The sequence below is a fragment of the Cataglyphis hispanica genome, chromosome 19, assembly GCF_021464435.1.
Source record: "Cataglyphis hispanica isolate Lineage 1 chromosome 19, ULB_Chis1_1.0, whole genome shotgun sequence".
Taxonomy (NCBI): Eukaryota; Metazoa; Arthropoda; class Insecta; order Hymenoptera; family Formicidae; genus Cataglyphis; species Cataglyphis hispanica.
The window spans coordinates 4,957,268-4,983,753 of NC_065972.1; the positions used below are offsets into that span (position 1 = coordinate 4,957,268).

The 26,486-nt window shown below is 30.4% G+C and overlaps 2 protein-coding genes across 4 annotated transcripts; one reads left to right on the top strand and one right to left on the bottom strand.

The window, feature by feature from the left end:
• Positions 1-188: 188 nt before the first annotated feature.
• LOC126856664 (general odorant-binding protein 71) lies at positions 189-15,253 on the bottom strand. Of its 3 annotated transcripts, none has more exons than XM_050605389.1 (6): positions 15,075-15,253; positions 2,334-2,563; positions 1,219-1,447; positions 955-990; positions 682-876; positions 189-398 (listed from the first exon to the last, which is right to left on the bottom strand). In XM_050605389.1, exons 1-6 carry the CDS (start codon positions 15,162-15,164, stop codon positions 372-374), a joined length of 807 nt encoding a protein of 268 aa, XP_050461346.1. In that variant the 5' UTR covers positions 15,165-15,253; the 3' UTR covers positions 189-371. The 3 variants fall into 3 exon arrangements, with proteins under 3 accessions (XP_050461346.1, XP_050461347.1, XP_050461348.1); XM_050605390.1 differs by lacking the exon at positions 15,075-15,253 and adding an exon at positions 6,155-6,237; XM_050605391.1 differs by lacking the exon at positions 15,075-15,253 and adding an exon at positions 3,110-3,203.
• LOC126856673 (uncharacterized) lies at positions 13,031-26,486 on the top strand. Its single transcript, XM_050605405.1, has 3 exons — positions 13,031-13,166; positions 15,580-15,803; positions 24,832-26,486. The coding sequence occupies exons 1-3, from the start codon at positions 13,149-13,151 to the stop codon at positions 25,001-25,003; spliced, it is 414 nt and encodes a 137-aa protein (XP_050461362.1). The 5' UTR covers positions 13,031-13,148; the 3' UTR covers positions 25,004-26,486.

Consider the following 26,486-nt stretch of genomic DNA (forward strand, 5'->3'; position numbering starts at 1 on the left):
GTGCCTTTTATAAAAAGGTATATTATACATATATATATATATATATATATATATATATATATATATATATATATATATATATGTGTAAGACTATATGCTTTTATGATGAGAAAAATGAAAATAATATAGTTATATAAGAATCCAATATATATGGTATATATACATGTTATAATATTAATGAGAACATATTAATAATATATTAATTTATTATATATCTTTTTACAATCATTATATGTCCTATAGTGTTTCTCATAATAATTGTAGTATTTTTCCTTAAATCACATTTTTATAAGAATAATTAATTTCCTCTACTTCTTGTCCTTTTATTTAGAGTTTATTAGCTAATTGACTATTAAAATACTTGTACAATATTAATAATTATGCCAATCCTCGCATCTCTGAAAAACAAACAATTTTATTAATTTTAATGTTAATTTTGAAGAATATTAGGATTTTTTTGAATTCTTGAAATTTATTCTTATATATACAATTCTTTAAAAAATCAAATATTTATAGTTTTTTTTTATTTATAATAACTTATAATAAGCTTTATAATAACTAGAGAGACTATTGATTTTTAAAATTATAGTCTTATATTTATTTTTAAATTTATTTTGTGATCTTGATTTTGTTGTGTGCATTCATCAAGTTTAAATAAATCTATGAATTGTACAAACATACTTCCTTTCCTTTTTCGTTCAGGCAAGTTAGAAGATTTTGTGAATAATAACACTTGTCTTGCTTCATATCAAAACCCAAATAATGAAAACATTCTACAATGGCTTCAACTATAAAGTCTTGCAACTCCGAATTACGTAAATTATGTGTCATAAGCTGAATAATTGAGTCTTGATTGGGAAATCCCCTTTGATCCACCTGTAAAAAAAAACTGTGATTAAAAAACAATGTACACTTCAATTGCTGTTATTTCTCTGTAACATTTTATATACTTACTATATTTAATTCATTGAAGAAACATTGGATAAGGCACTATACAAAATATAATTCATATAATTAATATTATATAATATTTATATATTTTATTATTATAATATTATTATAATATATATTTTATTATATATATTATTATAATTAATATATAAATTATATAATACACACACACACACACGCATTATATATATAATATATAATATATATTATATCGTGTATAATATAATATGACGATAAAATACAATTGTAAATTAATGAATATCTTACGGCTTGTTCTCGCTCCTTGTTATTTTCAGAATTGGTATTATACATTTGATTATAACTTGATCTGGTAACTGCATCGGAGTAATCAAAATTGTGATTATTATTGTTACCAGAGAGAAGCTTTTCTCTGTTGCTACTACGATTAGGGGAACGTGCATTTCTACTGTTTCCGTTTGTATAATTAAAGGAATAGCGTTGACTATTACCATTTCTCTGATCATTCCATCGATTCCTTAGTACATATATTACATTAATAATTTTATTGATATTAATATAGGATATATTTTTTTATATATTATTCCATCGTACGTTTTCAACCATGTTTTCAACGGTATAATGATGTCATAAAGTCATTAGTACAGAAAATGTCAGAAATGTTTTCATTTCTAGTTTAGATATTTTAATATAAAAAAGATTTTATATATACAGGGTGTCCTGCAAAGATTGTGCCAACGCTCGTGAGCCGATAGAGTACAGTAAACTGAATAGAAAAGTCCTTTACTATTTTTTTGCACAACACTTAATAAAAGAATTATTGAGTAAAATTTGGTCAATCATCGATTTTTAGCCGGACGTACATCAGTGAGCCGCGTGCCTGATAGTGTGCGAGAACCAGGCGCGCGGCTCACGTGCGTCCGGCTAAAGGTCGGCGTTGATTAGCCAGATTTTATTCAATAATAACTCCTTTATAAAGTTTTTTAGAGGAAAATGGTACACTTTTCTTTTCAATTTGACCCAATCAACCTTCACATTTCGGTTGTGTCAAAAATTACCGGACCCTGTATATGTATATTATTTTCCTGAAATATGTATATAGAAATAAAATTCTTATATAAGTTCTAATAAATTCTATAAATAATTATATATGATTGCTCTTTAGTCATTTGATTTTAACACTTGAGTGATTATTTTTGTATTTGGAAAAATCAAATAATGATGATATCTTGGTCACTGCAAGATATCATATTATATTATATCTTTTAAAACGAATTATAGATCAATATAATGAAAAAGTATCTAAATGATGATTTATTTTTATTATTAATTATATTATTATCATTATTATTTATTATTTAATCATATTAAAATTATTCTTGGTCATGATTAAGTTCAATTACCGATTGCTATTTGAGTCGTCCCAAGATTGTACGTTATAAAATTTGTTGCCACCGCTTAAGAAGAACTTTGTGTCAAATGTATTTATATCCGAAAAATCATCATTATCGTCATCTTCATTCGACGAGGACTCGAGGTTATAATTATTATCACCCATGGATCGTTTCTTGCAAACTTGCACGATCTTTCGGAATGGATCTGTCTGTTGGACACCTGTTCTACATTTTAACGACTGCAAGAATAGAATTTGTGAGCTTAAAATAATTACATAGTTCAACAAAAAGTAATGTTTCTCGAATACAAGAACAAGATTAATCATTCTTTATAGTTTTTCAACCGCTGAATAGAATTCCGGAATTGTTTTGTCATGTTACATTTTTAAAATATATATTCCATTATTCACCATAAATATCTTATTAACCATAGCCGACATAAAAAGCTTAGAATTATTTCTCAGGATTGAAAGTTCTAACAACATACTTAATTTTAATTGCAACAAAATTTTTTTAATCTGTCATATTCTGTAGTAATATAACATAAAAAATAACCCTTTTTGCAACATTAATTATAAATATATAATGGCAAAATTGTGAATTAGATTATTGACACTTCATCAAATAGATTTTGGTTATTTAAATTTATTTAATTTAAGAGTTTTTTAAATCGCTGAACACAAACATCCGATGTCAAAATTAGAATATACAGGGTGTCCCAAAAATTTTGACACACCCGAAGTGTGAAGGTAGATTGGGCCAAACTGAGTCTAAAAGTCCTGTACCATTTTCCTTTATAACGTTTCAGAAAGAAGTTATTATTGAGTAGTCTGACTAATCAGCGCCGATTTTTAGCCGGATACACATCAGTGAGCCGCTCGCCTGGTACTGGTGCGCCGCTGTAAACGCTCACGCACATTATCAAGCGCGTGGTTCAGCAACATGCGCTTGATTAAAGATCGGCGATGATTGGCCAGACTTTATACTCAATAATAACGTCTTTTTGAAGCGTTATAGAGGAAAATGGTACAGGACTTTTCGACTCAGTTTGGCTGAATCTATCTTCATACTTCGGGTGTGTCAAAATTTTTGGGACAGCCTGTATATCTAAATTTTTGTATATATATATAGAATGTCTATAAAGTCTGTCCCTAACCCATATATTTCAGAAATAGCTCAAAATAAAAATCGCAAAATACATGTTCGATCATTTCGAGAGGCTATTCTTTTAAGGATGTTTACCTAAAAATATTAGGAATTTAACTAAAATTGCACAGAATGTTCTTACATATGTTCAGAAACTTGTTAAGAAATCCTGAGTCTGACTTCGCTGAAGCAATCAAAAGTTATGAGGATTTTAAATTGTAGAAAAATATTTTCTGTCTCTTTCTCTTTCTGCAAATCGTTTTTTATTGTTTCTTGCAATTGATTTCAGGGGATATTCACAAACAAAAGTTTTTGCTATAAATTAGAAAAAATATTAATTACAACTATTTTCTTTTCGAGTCAAAATCTATATTATTTTGTGGTATTTTAATTTTTTTCATAATCCGGATTTATTTTTTTGATTTTTTAAACAGTATAAATGTAAGAAATATGTTATTTTTTTAATTTTGACAGTTTTTTTGCTACTATTGTACATGCAAAACATCCAGGGGATTTGGAAGAGTTATCTCCCAAAGGGGATGTCCAAGAGCAACCGTGTAACTCAAAAATTTCAAATGGAAACCCCCATATTGCAGTATATCATTTGAAAGGTCATAAAAAAAATTTTGGCGCAAATTGGAAGAAGACCCGTTCTGGAGTTATTTAGAATCAAAGATCGAAAAACTCAATCTTCAAAAAATTGTTACTTTCATTTCGAAAATTTTAAACATTCGAGGTGTGAAAATGTTCGTCTTTTTAAGTTCTTTCCATAAAAAAATTCAAATTTGACCTTAGTTTTTTAAAAATAATACACAAAAAGCTATTAAATTCAAGATGAGGCCCAATTTTTTTTTTTTTTTTTTTAAACTAGTTTTTACACTTTGAACGTTTTTTAGAATTTTCTAAATAGGAATAACAATTTTTTAGAAATTGATTTTTTCAAACTTTGAAATAACCCTAAATAATTTCCTAATGTGTCAACCTTTGGTTTCTGCCAAAACTTTTTTTTTGTTTTTTCAAACAATATACTACAATATGGGGGATCTTATTTTAAATTTTTGAGTTATTTTCCTGGGGCACCCTCTTGGGGAGACAACTTCCCTCACCTTAAAAGAGTAGCCTCTCAAAATGATCGAACATGTATTTCGCGGTTTTTTATATTTTTGAGCCATTTCCAAAATATAGAAAATGGAGACAAACTTTGTAGACTTCTTTATATGTATACATACAAAGTTTTTATATGTATACATATAAATTTCTGCAAAAATTTTTTTTTAATTTTAACATTCAGATTTATAATTTTAGATTTGCAATTTTAAATTTGTTAATTTTAATATCGTATTTGTATACAGTAATTTAAAAAACCTTCTACTGATGTAAATAAATATAATTTAAAGATATTTGGAGTAGATCTTCAATGATTTAATTCGCAAATTTCCGCAATAGATTCCATATTTAATCATAAATATTTTATTAACCATAGCTGACACGAAAAATTCCTTTTAAGAGCTGAAAGTTTGAACACTTTTGCAACATAAAATTTTTCAAAATTGTAATGAAGCAATTTAAAATCCTATTCGCTGTCCAAAAAAGTTATACGAACATGACTAATCATATTCTTATGTTTTTTTTTTATTAAACAATGTTATTAGTCACGTGCGCGCAATACATACATATACATTCTTTGATGAGCAGTATATTATACCTTAAATGCAATAAATATCATAGATTCTTATAAGAGTTAATTATCAATTATAATTATATTTTTAAAATTTATTATAGCAAATCTTACAAAAATATATTAAATTTTCATTATAATTGCCTTGTTTTTCATATTTGATATATTAATATACAAATTTCTTTATGCTTTCAAAAAAGGCGTTTTTGGCTGAGAGATGTACCATTTTTATGCATTGCTTTTTTCAGTGCAAATTATGTATTTTTAAAAATGATCAAATTTTCATTAAACGACTCATGCATGTGTGTGATAGCCTCGAATAAATAAATAAATATATAAAAATATACAGAAAATGCTTTAATATATCAACATATGTGTATATGAACAATATGAGCATAAAGCTTATTAGATATTTCATCTCTGAGCTAGAAATAAAAAAACGTTCCTTACTGACAGTATGTAAACTCGTAGATATTTTATGTTGCAATAGATTTTACTTTTTTATAGAGAAAGTTTAGTTTTTATCACAAATTTTTTTTTCACTTTTCTATGCTAATATGTTTAGAATATTCCAAAACGTCGAAAAATTAAATTTTTTAAAAATGTCCGTATGTATGTATGTATGTATGTATGCATGTACGGAAAGTACATTATACAACCTCTATCTTCCTCAATTTTTGAGATATTGGGCTAAATTTTTTAAAATAAATAAAGTATCATTAAATGATAGTTGGTATTGAATTTGATGAAAATTGATAAAAGGTTTCATTTTTTTATAAAATTTTAAATTTTTTAAGAAATACATCCGTATACACGTTGTAACTTTCGCAAATTTTGAGATATCTCCCTCTATAAGGAAGCCAAAAATTGAAAAACCCACTACCATTAAGGATCTTAAACTTTATGAGCGAAATAAAGTGATGCGAAAGCAATATACAAGTTTCTAATTTGCACAATTTTCATCTTATTTTATATTGTGATATCTCTTTTTCGTGCAATAACTTACGATCGTTGGTCTCAACAAAAAGAAGCAAATGCTGCACAGAACAATAAAAATTATTTTAACCATTTCGTACTAGACTCTATCCTTCTAAATAAAATTCTTTATTTTTTAACTACGAAAATGCTTATATATATAGTATCACTATATCACCAATTAACTTATATCACCGGTAGGATAAGTTGACGGATGAATAATTGAGCGAAACAAAATATTGTTCCATGTTTCCGGACGGAGACACGCTCGACTGCTCTTTTTATGCAATTTTTATAATTACTGATCGGATTTCCGTGATCATTGTTATGATGGAGTAAATCCTTTGTAAAAGAAAACTATTGAATTGATACAAAAAACAGAATCCAATCATGGGGAAAGTGAGAGCTTTGTAGAATACATCACACAAATTTTGAATGTATTCGAGCGATCAGTATCTCTAAGAATTGTCCGCGTGTGTAAATAATGTATATCAAATGCCTCGTAAGTAGAGGAAAAGGTGGTAATATGGCCCCTGCAGATAATTGGCGTCCCAGCGTATTTCATATATTAGTTAAGTGTCATGTAACTATACGTGTCATGCCGGCTATATATTAAAAAGATTACTAATCATGGAACACTTTATGTAATAAATAGACGCTACTGCACACTGTTAACTTGTGTTATAAAATCTTTAAGTGCACAATGAGAAATGAAATTTTTTGTTAACCTGTTTCTGTTGTTTTTTGTTTCTTTTTTAACAGAGTTAAAACTGAATCTTTTATGATAAATAAAAGCAGTAAGTAGTGTACTTCGATTTGTAATGCTAAATACATCTTTTCACTTTTGTTTTTTTTTCTCAATATATTGTTAGAAATATGCTAATGTTTTAAAATGGCCTTCTGTAACTGCAGGTATTATGGACCTTGGGAATCATATTAAATGCAGAAATTGTAATAATCTTTTTTATTTTTAAAAAGTTGTTTTAAATTTCAATTTTGTATTATTAACTCTTTTCATTTTAAAGATGCTTTAAACATTTTACCAAAGTCACAAAGAAAGTAAAAAGCATAGAATACAGAGCAAATAAAAAAGGCTGTGAAAGCATTACGCAATAAGATAAGGGTTTAAAAAGGCAATTGCAAGATATTTTCTATCCCACGAAAGACATTAAGAAGGCTTGTCCTTCTGAATTTCCATCAAATTTAGTTGTACAAAAATCATTGGGTGAAAAACCTGTGTTACCACTATTTTTAAAAGAAAAATTAGTTGAATATTTGTTGTTTATGGAACACAGTTACCATGGCTTAAAATGTATGAATGTTAGACGAATGGCTTATCAATTTATTATAAAGTATAGTTCTTTAACGACCGAAAAGGCGAGATTTACGATGCCTAAGTTGTGATATATGGGCACATAATGAATGTGCTGATGCAAAAAATGATTGAAAGATGCGATTTTTGTCGCTAAGTGTTCTTTTATTTCAATTTTTTCTTTAGTTTTTATACATAAATTAAATACGCTCCTGGGGGGCCGTTATCCACACATTTTTTATAATTAATATTTTTAAAGTGCTTCAAATAAGATTTTTTTTTATCATAATTGTAGAATTTTATTTCTTTTTAAATACAAAATCTTGACAACAATAGAAAGTTTGTAACAGTATGTTTAAATTATTCAAATAATTAATAATAATAAATTTTTTACTTAAATAAAATAAATTTTTTACTGATTTATAGTCTAAAAACAAATGGAGGGAGAAGAGCGGCATATTAACATCTTTCCCTATATCATTTTTATGCAGAACTTTTATCATTGTAAATATATTAAAAAAAAATATATTTAAAAAAACCCATTTTTGTAAACGAAAAATAATTTAAATGTATATTTTCTTTTTATAAAAATCTAGTATATATATATATATATATATATATATATATATATATATATATATACTAGATTTTATAAAAAGAAAAAAATATATATATATATATGTGTGTGTGTGTGTGTGTACACGCACGCACGCACGCACGCGCACGCACACACGCACACACGCACACACACACACACACGCACCACGCACACACACACACACACACGCACACACGCGCGCGCGCGCGCACACACACACACACACACACACACACACACCATGTATAATTGTATATGTATAAAAAAATTTAGATTTTATTATATAAATATTATATAAATTTTATTACATAAATATTATATTTTATTATATAAACATATGTTCCCTATTTGATCTTGTTTCCAAGTTATAGTAAATTTCTAAGTATCCTGTATTTATTTACTTTTATAAGAAGTGTTTAAGATAATCACTTTTCTGAACATATGCCTATACAAATGTTTTAACATTTTACTTGTTCTACCATTAATTTATCTATCTATTCTTTTAAATCTTCCAGATGTTTCTCAGATTACTGAAAACCTTGTTCAATTCGCTGACAAAGTATTTCAATATTGTTGTTGGACATTCTGTGTAGATGAAGACAATAGATTAATATTGAATGTTTACAGAAAAATGTTCATTTGGATGGAAAGTGATCAATTCGAACATTTCTTATGAATATAAGCAAATGGAGTTTTTTTCAAATAAGAAACTTGCTACAACTCAAAAACAAGATTAAATCGGATATATATTAATATATATTTAAATAGTTTTAAGTGCTTTACTCTGTATATATACATACAGAGATACGCGTGCATGCGTATGTATATATGTACACACAAAACATCAAGCAAAATAATGGATCACAAAAAAGTAAAAGTGATCAATGCTACATATAGTAGATTTCTGAATTCATTTTCTTTAAATAGGCATATTAAATTGATATTCAAATGTATCGAGAAATACTTTATATATCAAGAAATGTTATGTTTCGTATATACGTGAAATATATACATATTTATCGATATTTTCTTATACAGGGTGTCTCATAAGATCTCGTATCAACTCTCGTATGCAGGTAAAGCAAGTGAAACCGAGAAAAAAAGTCCTTTATCATTTTATAATTTTTGTAATAATTATTGAGAAATTAAATATGAAAAAGATCGACCAATTCACATGACTATACAGGTGTCCTATAATTCGCGGATCACTTCTCGTGTGCATATAAAGCATGTTAAACTGGATAAGAAAAAGATAGGCCAATCCGCACCTTGTACAAGCGCGCGACGAGAAGAGACGTCCTACTGTAATGTGATACTAGGCGCGCGGTGAAGTGATGAGAGGAGTATTCTACATGCTCGTACATAGCCTTCGCAAACGTCGATTGGCCTAATTTTTAAATTAATTTCTTATTAATTATCGTGAAAATCACAAAACTGTAGAGAACTTTCCTATTCAGTTTAACATGCTTTATATGCACACAAAAGATCCGCAAATTATGGGACACTCTGTATAAGTGCGTAGTAAAACCCTATTAATGTGTGATTGCTAGGATGCGAAAATTCATCGTTATGTATCGCTCATAGGTAATTGTTGTCATTTGCAGAGTGCTCCTCCCAAAACTTCGTCGCGCGCCTAGCGACTGCAAACTTTTGAAGTTGTTTCTGGATGGTTCTTTCTTCGCCGTGCGCTTATACTCATTCGAATTGGTCGATCTTTTTTAATTAATTTCTTAATATCTATTACAAAAATCGCAAAATGGTATAGGACTTTTCTTCTCGATTTTATCTGCTTTATCTGTACATGAAAGGTGACATAGTTATTATAGGATACCCTATACATATCTATATTTCTCAATACATTGGAGTATCAATTTAATATGCCTTTAAAAAAAAATGAAACAAGAATCAGCAAGATCTACTATGTAGCATAACTTCATTTTTTTTACTTCTTTGCAATTCATTGTTATGTATAAGGTGTTCGATAAAGATTGTGCTAATGTTCAAGAGCGGATAGAGCACAGTAAACTGAATAGAAAAATCCTTTACTATTTTATAATTTTTGCAATAATTATTGAAATATTAATTAAAAGTATTGGCAAATGAGCACATGTTTTGCATGGCTATCGTCTGCTAAACCATGGGACATATACTCTGCATGTCCAGTGAAAGAACAACCACGTTTACGTATAGGCGGACAAAGTGAGGAGAATGTGGCGTGCTACTCGGTACCGTATATGCAAATACGGCACGTTCGGGTGCTTTCTAGACCTGCGCGAAACGAGTTTTCGTCTGATTAGTTGTTCTTTCGTTGAGTGGAGTATATGTTCTAAGCATGCCAGCGGCGAACTTCGCAATGTTGCACAGTAGCGAAAAGTTTAGCGTATTCTGCGCGTCAATGATTCGTTTCCTGAGGTAAAGGAAGTACATAGAAGTATACAGGAAGCGGATAAACAAATATATAAATAAATAAATAAATAAATATATATATATATATATATATATATATATATATATACAGAGTGTCCGGCGTGAATCGCATCACCCGTCGTGTGCAGATAGAACTGATAAAATTGAGGAGAAAAGACCTGTACGATTTTTTTGTACAACGCTTAATGAAGAAGTTATTATTGAGTAAAGTTTGGCCAGTCATCGTCGATTTTTAGCTGAACGCATATCAGTGAGCTGCGCGCCTGGTAGTGGTGCGCCACTGTAAAAGCCGTATTACACTACAGGCTCGGTTGGGATTATGGTTGGCGATTGCAGATTAACCAATCAGCCGTCAAGCTACTTTGCTCTGATTGGTCAATCCGCAACTATCAACCGTAATTTCAATCGCAATCAAGCCTGCAACTCGTAATGTTAAGATCGATTCAGCCTATACGACACGGATCGTAACGTATCGGCAACGATATGCAATCGACAAATTAGTGTGTGTTCAGACTGCGTCGACAATCGTCTGACAGTTTACGGTTGACATTTCAACGTAAAATAATATAATAATTTCTAATATAATAATAGAATAATATAATAATTTAATTAAATGTCAATAATAATAAATAATAAATATTAATAATTAAATAATTATTAAAAAATAATTATTTAATAGTAAAATTTAATTTATTTGATTTAATTAATTAAAACTTATTAATTTAATTTAATTTATTTATTTTTTATTTAATAATTAAATATTAATAATTTATTCAATTTTTATATAACTAAATTTCTAATATAATAATATAATAATTTTTCTTTTTAAACATTCTGTTTAAATACAGTATCATTGTATTTTGAATGGTTCATTACATATAAAAGTTCACAGAACTTAATATTTTTAATTAACTTTTCCTGGTCCATCTTCTACTGCATCCGTTTTTTGCTGTTTATTGATTCACATTGACAGATAAGCATCAATACGTACCGACATGCACCGTCAAAATATTCTTTGCCAGAATGTCGGCTAGTGTCGGAACGTCTCGTTGACGGAACGTTCAGGTCGGTGCCGATTAGTGTAGTCTTATTTAAAATGCATTGTTCAATATTTTGTCGTGCCGGTGCTTGTCCGTGCCGTTACCGATACGTTACGATTCGTGCCGTATAATTTGAGTCGACTTTACGGCCGTAACAACTGAGTGCTCTTGCATACTATCAGGCGCGCAGATAAAGATCGGCGATAGCCAGACTTCACTCAATAATAACTTTCTTATTAAGCGTTATAGAAAAAAATGATACAGTATTTTTGTCAGTTTTACTTGCTCTATCTGGACACGACGAGTGATGCGATTAATGCCGGATACCCTGTATATTTTATATAAAAATATATATTAATAAATATATTAATATATATTTATGTATATAGGTATAGAAAAGTATTCAAATAAAAAATAGCTTATATATATTTTAAAAACTGCTGACAAATTGAAGTATAATACACAGTGTATATTGTATTAATCCAACTTATATATAAGGGTATCTCAGATCATTTGGGACAATATTTGTGTACAGATAGAGCGGACTAAACTGAATCGAAAAATCCTCTATCATTTTTTTGTATAACGCTTAATAAAAGAATTATTATTGAATAAAGTCTGGACAATCATCGCTGATCTTTAGCCAGGCGCACGTCTGTGAGCCGCATGCCTGGTAGTGTGCGTGAGCGCTCAGCTGTTACAACGAAAAACCTTTCATCGATTCTCACTAAATTCAATATCAATCATCTTTTAATAATATTCGGTTTCTGAAAAAAAATTTAACCCGATATCTTAAAATTTGCAAAAGTTAGAGCGTGTACAGATATATTTTCCAAAAAATTTAAAATTTTATAAAAAATAATTTCTTTTACGATCCTTATTAAATTCAAACCAACCATCTTTTAATGATACTCTATTTCATCTTTTTATAAAATTTTGAATTTTTTTAAGAAATATATCTCTATGCGCTGTTTTCGCAAATTTTGAGATATCTTTCTCTATGAGAAAGCCAAAATTGAAAAACCCATTAGCATTAAAAAGCTTAAGTTTTCTGAGCAAAATAAAATGATGAGAAAGCAATGCAATGCAAGTTTCTAATTTGCACAATTTTCATCTTGTTTTATATTTCTTCGATTTTGTTTAATATTTCTTTTTCGTGATTATAATAACTTACGATCATTTCGTGATTACAATAATTTACGATCGTTGGGTTCAACAAAAACAAGCAAACGCTGCATAGAGCAATAAAAATCTTTAACCATTTTATAGTAGACTCTATTCTCCTAAATAAAATTCTTTATTTTTTAACAAAAATGCTTATATATATAGTATTACTAGCACCAGTTAACTTATATCATTGGTAACATAAATAGACAGATTAATTGTAGTGAACAAAAATATTGTTTCATTTCGGACGGAGACACGCTCGATTGCTCTTTTTATGCAATTTTTATAATTACTGATCAGATTTCCGTGATCATTGTTACGATGGAATAAGTCCTTTGTAAAAGAAAACTATTGAATTGATACAAAAAAAACAGAATCCAATCATGGGGAAAGTGAGAGCTTTGTAGAGTACATCACACGAGAGTTTAAACGCGTCGAGCGATCAGTTCTCTAAGAATTGTCCGCGTGTGTAAACGATATAATGTACATCAAATGCTTCGTAAGTATCTTTTTTAAAGACCTTTTATCACTGTAAGTATATTTAAAAAAAAATCATTTTTGTAAAAGAGAAATAATTATATATTTTTTTTATAAAAATCTGGTATACACACACACACACACACACACACACACATGTATATGTATAGATGTGTATGTGTAAAGAAAATTATATAAACATATGTTCTCCATTTTCTTGTTTCTAAGTTATAGTAAATTTTTAAATATCCTGGATTTATTTACTTTTATAAGAAGTTTAAGATAATCACTTTGCATCTAAATATATGCCTATATAAATGTTTTAACATTTTGTTACTTGTTCTAACATTAATTTCTATTCTTTTAAATCTTCCAGATTTAAATCTTTCTCAGATTTGCTGAAAACCTTGTTTAATTCGCTGACAAAGTATTTTAATATTGTTAGTGGGCATTCTGTGTAGATGAAGACAATAGATTAATGTTGAAATGTTTACAGAAAAATGTTTATTTGGATGCAAAGTTATTGAATATTTCTTGTAAAGGTAAGCAAATGGAGTTTCTTCAAATAAAAAATTTGCTATAACTCAGAAACAAGATCAAATATATGTTAATATATATTTGAATAGTTTTAAGTGCTTCACTCTGTATATATATATATATATATATATACATACAGATGCGTGCGGATGTATGTGTATGTATATACAAGGAGATCAAGCAAAACAATGGAACGCAAAGAAGTGAAAGTGATGAAATTATGGTATATATAGTAGATTTCGCTGAGTCCATTTTCCTTAAATAGGCATATTAAATTGATACTCAAATGTATCGAGAAATGTATACATTTCGTATATCAAGAAATATGTATATGTTTCAAACATTGAGAAATATGTACGTATTTCTCGATATGTTTATACAGGGTGTTCCATAATAACTGTATCACTTTTCGTATGCAGGTGAAGTGCAGAACAAGTGAAACTGAGAAGAAAAAACATTTATTATTTTACGATTTTTGTAATAATTGTTGAGAAATTAATTTAAAAAAATCGACCAATTTGCGTGAGTATACATATAAGCGCATAGTAAAAATTCATTTATGTGTGATTGCTAAGATGCGAGAATTCGTTACGTGTATCGCTTGTATGTAACGTTGTCATTTGCAGAGTTCTTCCCAAAACTTCACACACCTAGCGACCACAAACTTTTAGGTTGTCTCTGAGCCGTTCTTTCTCGCCGCGCTTTTACTCGAATTGGTCGATCATTTTTAATTAATTTCTTAAAATTTATTGCGAAAATCGCAAAATGGTATAAAACTTTTTTTTTCGGCTTTATTTGTTCTATTTGCACACAAGAGGTGATATGGTTATTATGAGACATTCTGTATATACATATTGCTCGATACATTCAAGTATCAATTTAATATATGTCTTTTTAAAGAAAATAGAGCGAGAGACAGTGAGATCTATTATGTAGCATAATTTTGCCTTCTTTGCGGTTCATTTTTTCACTTCTGTCATTGTTATATACAGGGTGTCCGATAAAGATTGTGTTAACGTTTGAATGAGCGAATAGAGCACAGTAAACTATATAGAAAAGTCCTTGAACATTTTATAATTTTTGCAATAATTATTGAAATATTAATTGAAAAGAATTGGCAAATGAGCACGCGTTTCGCGCGGCTATTGCGTGGCTAAACCATGGAATATATATGACTTCGTCCAGCGAGAGAACAACCACGATTTACACAAAGACGGACAAAGTGAGAAGATGGCATGTTACTTGGTATTTATAAATACGCACGTTCGGGAGCTTTCTGTGCGGAGACCTGCGTGAAACGAATGAGTTTTCGTCCGATCCATAGTTGTTCTCTCGCTGGACAGAGTGTACGCTTTATATAGGCCAGCGATGAGTTCGCAGAGTTGTACAGTACCGAAAAGTTTTGCGTATACTGCACTTCAATTCGTTGCTTGAGAGGGATACATAGTATATTAATGGTCCATGGATATAAAAATATATCCATGACCCATTGGTATACTTCTATGTGACTCCGATTCTCGTCGCGAGACCAAACTTTTCGTTGCCGTATTATACGACATTGCGCTGCTTGTCACTGGCACGTCTCGAGCGTATGTTCTTATATTTAGTCACGCAATAGCCGTGCGAAACATGATAGCGTGCTCATTCACCAATTTTTATTAATATTTCAATAATTATTGCAAAGATTGCAAAATAATAAAAACTTTTCTGTTCAATTTACTATGCTCTACCCCGCTCACGAGTATTGTCTAAAATGCTTCGGGATACCCTGTACACGTATATATAAATATAAAATAACAAAATTTTCTCTTAATGATCAGTTTTTGTAAAAACTACATTAAAATCTTGAATAAAAATATACATATATACAAAAAGTTTTTATACTTTTAATTGTACAGCTATTTCTGAAATTCTTTTCGTTCGCAATCATGTTGCCAATGCATGACAATAATATGAACAGAGAAGTTACATCGCTCGATAGAAGTCATATGTCAACAACTTATTATGATACAATATCTAAAAGAGCAACGGAAGAATCATCAGATGACAGTCGAATAGATTTTCAAATAAGAAATCATCGGGGATTAGGAACGTACATATTTGGTTTCGATACAGGAAGCGGGTAAATAAATAAATAAATAAATAAATAAATAAATAAATATATATATATATATATATATATATATATATATATATATATATACAGGGTGTCCTGCAAAGATTGTGCCAACGCTCATGAGCGGGTAGAGCACAGTAAACTGAGTAGAAAAGTCCTTTATCATTTTATCCTATAACGTTCGATAAAAAAGTTATTATTGAATAAAGTCTGGTCAATCATCGCCAATCTTTAGCTTGGCGCACGTCGGTGAGCAGCGCGCCTGGTAGTAAGCGTTCAGTTGTCACAGCGCGGTTCACCGATGTGCGCCCGGCTAAAGATCGGCAATGATTGGCAAGACTTTATTCAATAATAACTTTTTTATCGAGCGTTATAGGATAAAATGGTAAAGGACTTTTCTGCTCAGTTTACTGTGCTCTACCCGCTCATGAGCGTTGGCACAATCTTTGCAGAATACCCTGTGTGTGCGTGTGCGTATGTGTGCGTGCGTGCGTGTGTGTGTGCGTGTGTGTGTGTGTGTGTGTGTGTGTGTATCCCAGTCAGCACACAATATTTATGATAAATATTCATAAATATTTTTTACTATATATTTTTGAAATATTATATAAATATTTTATACATATTTTGTGTACGTTAAAAGAAGAAATCATAAAAACTTTATTCGATGTATTATTAAAATATTGGCTAAATATTTTACATATATATAGTAATATTTTGTAATAAATAAAAACAATAAGTAAAAAACAAATATTATAGTAATATTTTGCAAATATTTCTTAATATTTTTACAAATATTTTTAAGATATTGATTATGATGATTATGATAAATTTTAATGATCTGTTAAATTTAAAACCACAAAAATATAAAATATTTTGAAAAATATTTCAAATAGTCAATATAAATATTTTTTGTACATATAAATTATAAATATTGTGTAAATATACATGGTGTCCCATAATTTGCGGATCATCTCTTGTGTACATGCAAAGCATGTTAAATTAGATAGGAAAATCCTCTACCGTTTTGCAATTTTCACGACAATTAATAAGAAATTAATTAGAAAAAATAGGCCAATTTTCATAACAATTAATAAGAAATTAATTAGAAAGCTAGACCAATCCGCGTCTTGGACAACTGCGCGCCGAAAAGAAACACCTTACTGTAACACAATACTAGGTACGTGGTGAAAAAGTGAGAGGGATGCTCTACACTCGTACATAGTCTTTGCAGAGCATTCCTATATATATAGGGTGTTTCCAAATTCGCAAATCACCTTTCGTGTGCATATAAAGCATGTTAAACTGGATAGGAAAGTCCTGTACCGTTTTGCAAATTTTCACGATAATTAATAAGAAATTAATTTAAAAAAATAGGCCAATCTGCGCTTTGTACAAGCGCGCGACGAGAAGAGATGTCCTACTGGCACTGATACTAGGCACGCGGCGGGAAGGATGCTGTACGAAAGCTACATATGAGCATGTAGAACACTCCGCAAAACGGCAGAGGACTTTCTTATTCAGTTAATTTATTATATATGATTTATTGATTCCCCTTGGGGTTACAAACTCTACAATTTAAATACTTACATCTATCTTAACTCTAGCTTACAATTACCTTAATTCTAATTTATTTTAACTTAACCTCTATCTATTTCTTACCTTCACACACACACACCGCTACTTGTCTTACCCTAATTTGGGACCTCCGTTTCCGGCTCATATCATGTTTCCATCCTTTCACACACCTTCATTCACACATCCCACATCAAACTTCTCTCTCTCTCTCTCTCTCTCTCTCTCTCTCTCTCTCTCTCTCTCTGCCTTCCCCTCTCTTTTTCTCTTGAATCTTATCCTTTACCTAGTTCCCAATCCAACCATTTTTCCTCTCTCCCTCTCTCCCTCACGTCTTAATCTCTCTAATTTTCTCAACCATCCCTCTTCTTCACCCTTTTTCCCCAATACCTTTCCCTTCTTATTCAGTTTAACATGCTTTATATGCACACAAGAAGTGATCCTCGAATTATGGGACATCCTTGGGTATGCAAGATGGGGAAAAGACATTGGGATCTTAAAATATCTTGAAAAGAATAGGTTTGGAGGAAAATGCGGCTATAGTTCCGATAACATAAACCTCCGATTGCGCTGAAATTTTAACCAAAGCTAGTCCTTGACTTGAGTATAAAGCACTTTAAAAGACTTTTGTCGACAAAAAATCTCGTTTGTTCTTCACTCGCCCCTTCCGTCCAAATATTTTTATTGTATTTTTTTAAAAATATTGATTTTAGAGAAAAGTTCAAATAAAAAATAAAGATCTTAAAAAACTTTACATAAAAGATTATATACATTTTTTATTTAAACTCATTATTTTGGGTGTAATGTGATGAAATAATAATTTTAACACTATCATGTTAATACAATGAGATCTGATTCAACCCATGGGTTTCTAAATTTTCACGAAGCGAGGTTCAATCCAAATCTATTATCTGTCTAGTTTTTGGGATTGTCCCGTTTGCGCACATTACAGATCAGACACGACAATATTTCTCGATCAGACATAGACCCGATCGGACACAGACCCGATCGGACACAGACCCGATTGGACACAGATTCGACCGGATACAAGCCGATGGTAAAACTCAAATCTATGTGTCTAGTTTTCTGTGGAATAGTGGAACTCCCCCTGCAGGCAGGAGCAGAACACACTGTTTCCACGGAAACACTTTAATGCGAAATGAGGTTTTAATATATTTTACAACTTTCCATACGAAGTGAGATTTCACATGGGTTTACAATTTTCCACGCAAAGCGAGATTCAACGCATACCTATGTCTAATTTTCTGATAGTGGAGCTCTGCAGGGGGGCCAAACATACTGCCTCTATGCATACTTTTCAATGGAAAATGAAGTTCCACATGGGTTTACAACTTTTTATGCGAAGCGTAGTTTCACATGGGTTTACAATTTTTTACGCCAAGTTCAACTCAAATCTATGTATTGCTAAGTGCTGTTTTATAAATGCTAAACTTTTTTTTATTTCCCAAAGTTGGATACACGCTCAATTTATTTCTCATATCAAAAACAACTGGGCTTGTGTCCGATCGAGCCTGTGTCCGATTAGGACTGTGTCTGATCGAGTCTGTGTCCGATCGAGAAATATTGTCGTGTCCGATCTGTAATGTATGCAATCAGGACTCACTTAAGAATATAAGAGGTGACTCTACAAAAAAGTAAGACATAAGAATTAAAATAGTTGTAAAAGAATAATCTTAAGACATTATAAAGAAATATTGTACAAAGATAAATAAAAAATTTTAAGGAGATATAATAAGCTTAAAAAGTAATAATAAGGAAATAATAAGGAAAAATATTTTTTAAAAATAATAACAATTATCTTAATATTCTTTATAATTTGTGATGCTAGAAATATTAATTGTGTCGCGTGGTGCAAAGAGTTGCAAGCGCTGCGATATACAGGGTCCCTAAATTGGCGACAAATATTTTAATCACAAATTCTGTGTAACATTTTAAGACGAAAATTCTAATACAAAAATGTCGACACTACAGTAGTTTTCAAATGGGAAAAGTTTAAAGATCACAAATGAGATCAGAATTTCGCGCCCTCAGGGATGGCCAATATATTGATATATGTATCAACTGTTATATTCAGCTATGTTGACTAATTTCATTGTGAAGACAGTTAACATATATTAATATCAGTGTATTTAACTATTGAATAAAAACATTTTAAAGCTCCTGAATAGTCGCCGCGGAACCCTGAGTTGACGGTGGCGACATAGTAATAAGAATGCTGCGGAGGAATAAGAACTCTGTCCAACGACTTATTATATAAGTGAAGTGGTCAGGAGGTTACTAACACAGACATAACGCTACGTCGTCGCGTGTATGTGTAGTCAAAATTCGTGCGTGGAGATAGAGAATAGAGATAGACACTGAGCGATCACGAAAATGCTCGCCACTCGCAAATGTTTAGTCGTCAAATTTTCCTATTCGCTTACAATATATGCATTTTCACGCAATAAATCCAAATAATAAAACAAATTAGAATAAAAATATATATATTATATACAATAAAATAAATAAAATTTATCTTCCATTTTTTATGTTAGAGAAATAACTTATTAATAATAAAATAAGAAAAATATAAAATTTAACAATAATTATAATTTTAAATAAAAAAAAACGGGGATCATAATTTTTATTATTTAGATATATTTAATACGCATTATACACGATATAATTGAACATGCATGGAGCACATCAGGTACAAGACAACAATCCAAATCGAAAAATTCTAAACTATTTTGTGATCTGAGTTTTCTTTTTAGTTGTTATATGATATTAAAGTTAATAACTCAGTCTCTACAGCAGAAAACAAGAAAAGTATATCGAAGTATCAAGACGGCTTTCTGCTGTATATATCTGCTGATTAGTTAACTTCAACATCGTATAACAACGAAAAGAAAATTGATTGTGAGATTAAAAAATAGTTCAGGACTTTTCGATTTGGATTATTGTCTTGCATTTGATGGTGTGCTCCATGTATATTTGTTTAGTTACTCCCCGTATATAACTGACATGTTAAATAATAATTATTCAGCTTCTAAAGAATATATAAATTAATAAAACAATAAATTTAGACAAACGTAGTTTATAGCTAAATAAAAAAATTATTAAAAATTGATACAAAAAGATTTAAGGAGCGAATTGCGGATTTACGTGCATATATTTAAATTATAATACAAATCTCAAAAATTCTTAAGATTAGAATGAAAAAAATAATAAACAAATTTCGAGAAATTCTTAACATTAAATGTTTTGATCTGGACTGTCTTCAATAAGAAATTAAAAAAATAGAAAAGATTCTTGTTAAGATTATTGTTAAAACGTATTTTAAATGTCAGCGTAAATAAAAAATAAAGATAAAAAACTATATTAATCATCGATTGATGTAATAATTTTATATGATATATTATTGTGATAATATTGTTGTTGCATTTCTTCTTCATCGTCGTGCGAATGCAATGTTAAGTTGCTTTTTCACTCAAGTAATGACTTTTCATATTCTATCGTCATGAAAGTTAGAAGTTCACATGTCATTGCTATAGTGCGAAAAATTATAAAATTTATCATCAGCTTCCAAAGTGTATTTTATAACATAAATTAAATTTAATGTCTCAATAGACATATATTATTTCTTTTTCTTGTTTTCGCAATTATTGAAAAAGTACGTTCAGTTTCAGTTTGAAAAATTTTTACAACTCTTAAAAATGATCGCAAATATGGAAGAATTTTTTCGCCAGAATATAAACTGATTTACATCTATATGTTATCGAAGGACAATTTTGAACAATCAAATTTTCGATCTGTAGATAGATTGACTTCAGATAAAGATTTCCATTCATGAATCATTTGTAAAAATTCACATCTGACATAACATTTTCAATAATTTTAAATGCGAAAACGAAAAAAGAAAAGTAATATATATCTATTGAGACATTAAATTCAATTTGCGTTATAAAATACGCTTTGAGAATTAATACTATAATGCTATACTGCTCATACTATGACAGTGACATGGAAATTTCTAACTCTTATGATGACAAAAATCACTACCTCAGCAAAAAAACAATTATCCATTTCATTTACGCGATGATGAAGAAGAGATGCAAAAATAATATTAACATATAATATTATCACATCAATCGATGGTTAATATATGAGTTTTTATCTTTATTTTTAATTTACGCTAACTGTTAAAATGCGTTTCTACAATAATCTTAAGAAGAATCTTTTCTCTTTCTTTCAATTTGTTTTTATTGAAGAGAGTCCAGACCGAAGCATTTAATATTTAGAATTTAAGAATTTCTCGAAATCTTTTTTTACTTTTTATTTTAGTCTTAAGAACTTTCGAGATTTGTATTATAATTTAAATATATGCACGCACATCCGCACATCCAATTTGCTCCTTTAATCTTTTTTGTATCATTTTTTAATATAATTTTTTTATTTAGCTATAAACTTTGTTTATCCAAATTTATTGTACTATTAATTATACAGTGTGTCCCAGATTAATGGGGACAAAACTTGTGTGCAGATAGAGCGGACCAAATCAAGTCGAAAAGTCCTTTATCATTTTTTTTTGTATAACGCTTAATAAAAGAATTATTATTGAGTAAAGTCTGGCCAATCATTGCTGATCTTTAGCCGGGCGAACATTGGTGAGCCGCGCACCTGGTAGTATGCGTGAGCGCTCAATATACATGGCTCACCGATGTGCGCCCGGCTAAAGATCGGCGATGATTGACTAGACTTTATTCAATAATAATTCTTTTATTAAGCGTTATACAAAAAAATGATAAAGAACTTTTTGACTCAGTTTGGTCTATCTATACACGAGTTTTGTCCCCATTAATCAGACATCCTGTATATTCCTTAAAAGCTGATTAATTATTGAATCTAGCATGTCAGTAATAATGCGTAATAAATAATAAAAGTTATGATCCCCGTTTTTTATTTAACACGTAATTATTATATAATTATATAAAAATACAATTATTGTTAAATTTTATTTTCTTATTTTATTATTAAGTTATTTCTCTAATATAAAAAAATAAAAGTTAAATTTTATTTATTTTCTTGTATGTAATATAAATATTTTTATTTTAATTATATATATTCTACTATTTGCATTTATTCTATTATATTGCGCAGAAATGCATATATTGTAAGCGAATAGAAAAATTCGACAGCCGAACATGTGCGAGCGATTTCGTGATCGCTCTGTTCGTTGATGAACCTCCATACATGAACTTAGGTTATACATACATGCGATGAAGTAGCTGCGTTTGTGTTAGTAAGTATTGTGATGTTACATGTTACCCACAAATTACTCACATGTTAGACATTCTTATGCAGCGCCTCACGTAGCAAATCGATGAACTATGAGGTGTGAAAAATGACATTTGACAACCTAAATTATTTTTGCGTGCCATTTTATAATTATTCGCTCTATGCTAGTGCTATGATGTGTAATGTACTTGTGAAACCTATAAAATTGTCTGAAAACTAAGTTTAGCGAGGAAAGTATTATGTAGAAGGGACATTTTCCACTTCTTTGGACAGTTGTCAAACCACACGTTTTCCCGTATAACTAGGTTTACTTTGACACTCATTTTACGGCTATTTATTAACTGTCAAAAGAAAAGCTTAGTTTTCGGATAATTTCACAAGTGTACTAAAACGATGTGTAGTCTTATTTTGTTAAAATATGCTTTTATTTAGAAATGGCACGCAAGAATTCTCAATGTATCATTTCTCGCTTCTGACGTCATCATTTCAACATGGCCGCCGCCACTACTCAGGAGACTTAAATTGTTCTTATGATTCATTACAGATAAACAGCAATAAATTCTTAAAGAAAATCTTGAATATTTTTACAATAATTTTTTACTTTTGTCAAAGCCATTCGGTTCATGGCAGCATCTTTACCATTAGCCATTTTACTATCCCTGAGCGCGCGAAATTCTAGTTCTATTCGTGATCTTTAAACTTTTTCAATTTAAAAACTGTAACGTCGATATTTTCGTATTAGAATTTTCTTAAAATGGATAATTATTTACATTAACGGACATCTCGCCGATGACCTTGATCTTGACATATGTTATCAAGTACATAATCCTGAGCAACTTTTATAACTTAATCGGCGGTCTTTTACAGTTTTTCAAATATTTAATGTTAAAGTTTGATTTGAAATAAAAATAGGTAAATGTTTGGATTAAATTACACTTCAAGGACCGTTTTCATTTTTACATATATTATAGAAGGTACATTCCTAAGTAACACTTTGAATTTTGTAGCGCTCTCTTCTTATTTCAGAGATATACGATTTAAAAATTTCACAGTTTTAATGTATTTTCTGTTACAAAATAAGGAAAAATAAAGTTTGTTTACATTGTATTTGTGTAGAGCAGACGTGGAAAAAATATCTGTTTACATTTTCAGGAACAAAGCTTTGGGTTTTTCCATTTTCCACGCAAAGCAAGGTTCAACGCACACCTATTCTGCATCATCTATTCTAACGTGCGCGTGCTTCCTGTCCATGCATGTACTTTGCTATAGCATCTGTGTTCAATCGAGCCTGTGTCCGATCGAGTCTGTGTCCGATCGGGCCGGTGTCCGATCGGGCCTGTGTTCGATCGGACCGATGTCCGATCAAACCTGTGTCCGATCGGAAAATTTTGTCGTGTCCGATCCGTAATGTGCGCAAACGGGACGATCCCTAAAAAATACGTTTCTCTTAGACTTTTGTGTTTAACAACATATTTCAAGGAGAACTAAATCCGTTCCGAATAGTTGTGAAACATCCCTTGTAAGTACTCTTATTCTACTTTCTTCCTGTCTCTCTTGCCTATGTAACTGTCTACTATTTTGCGCCTATCACTTCTTGTTTGCTTAGCTTCTTCCTTTATTTTATCCTATAATTCTTACTTAATTCTTATCCAATACTTTTTCCATCTTAATTATTAATCATTATTTTTTCTCTCTTTTTTTTCCTTCACTTATTCATCCCCTTTCTCCGTTACTTACAATTCTTCCATAAATTGCTCGTTTTTTACATATCTAATCCCACACGCTTCCTCATTTTTTTCATTTCACTTGTTATAAAGTTCTCGCATTGGGATAATAATCAAGCATGTATGCCTACTAACCATGTAATAGTGGACTGTCTTTTCTCACTTCTATATACTTGCACGGCTTAGCTGGTTTATTTTTAAAATTAATTTCTCATTAATTATTGTAAAAATCGCAAGACGATAGGGCATTTTTCTATTCGATTTAATTCATTTTGTATACAAGAGGTGATACGATTATTATCGGACATTCTGTATATAATTTATCATCATATTATTAGTTATTTATTATTGTATACACAAAGAATCAGTAAAATGCTTGTGAATTAAAAATTTTATAAATAAAAAACAGTTACTAAAAAAATTAATATAATTTATTGTAGAAAAAATCGGCAATTCAAAATGGAGGAGCGTCTTCAAGATGGAAGCGTCAAGGGCCGATATGGTTTTTACGATGCAAAGGGACAACTCAAAATTATCAGTTATATCGCAGGACTTATCAATGGTTATCAAGAACGCCACCACGAAACGATTACCTACAAATCTGAAATTTAATATATACTTTACAAATAATTCCATTAAGACTTTTTTTCTTTTTCTATACTTATATGGTGAAATCAGAAGCAAAACATTTTCAACATAAAATTCTTTTTTATGAATATCGAAATAAATTAAATATTAGATTTTTTATTTTTCTTATAATTTTGCATTTAAATCTATTTTTTTCTAGCGATTGGCTAGATGTGTATGATTTTTCTTCACTTGGCTCCATGACTTATCTAACTCACAATAATAATGGGTCATGGATGTTTTGATAGTTATCTATTCAGAATCTGCAGCTTCTGCGCTCATTGTGGAGCGGAGGTAGATAACGCTAAATATACCATAAAATGCTACACAACATTAAATGTGGAAAGGGCCCCTTTCAGATAAAATTTTGGATAGGACCTTAGCTAGACTATAATGTCTCGTTTTGCAGAATCTGTTATTTTAGCTAAAAAAATCGCAGAAAGAGAGAGAGAGAGAGAGAGACAGACAGACTGCAAGAGCAGTGCAATCTCTCTCCCAATTATCGATGATTCTTCGGGCATTTGGAATCCAAATGGGATCCAGTAGTCTTTTAGTAAGACAACGTAGTATGATCAATAAGATTATTAGATTAGTTTAATTAGTCATTTTTATTGTCGTAACTCGAAATTCCATATCGTATTAACAACCTAAAAAAGTCAAAAGAGCACAGCGCAAAATCAGCATTTTATAAGCTGATTGTGCGCGCTTTCAAAATCGTGATTAAATGCAAGACATGCATTTTGTTGCAATTAAATTAAGACACCGCGACCTTATACCAAAAGATCACTTATTTTCGAACCATAAAAAGAGAAACATCGAATACCTTGGGGCCGTAATTCGAAAAAGTAGTGACGCGTATACACAAAGTAAGTGTGAGATTCCGCAAAGCGCCAAAATTATACGTCACGGAAGCATTATCCAGCCGATCTGTAATAACAAGTAAATTGTTCAAATACATCTTTTTTTACGGAATCTCTGTCTTGAGTTTCTCCGAACCCTTGGATCAGTCCCAAATTTCTGTTGTACCCGGAGAGGTACAACAAAATTGGTGGCAGCGGTGAGATTGGTCCAGCTAAAGAATTGTCAAAGTAAGCAAATTAGCACCAAGTGCGAGCCGAACAATCATCAGTGCCTGAGAGATCTGGAAAAAGAACCGTGACAAGAAGTTACAGTGTGCAGAGAGAAGAACGCAACGCCAAGCAGCTAGCCGATCGCAGAGGACCAAGGACGCCGCCCGTACAACGTAAAATTCTTTGTCGCTGATTTACAGCAACGAATACTGCCGAGCGATCCAACCGCTCATCGTGCAGAAGCTATGAGTAAGCGAGGAGAATGCGAATCATCATTTTACTATAAGTTACAAAAAATTGTAAAATAATTTAGCGTGAATATTGGCACAACCGAAAAGGGTTACGTTCCATCGATCACAATTTTTAAGCGTACCAGCGCGACTAGCAAATAGATTCGG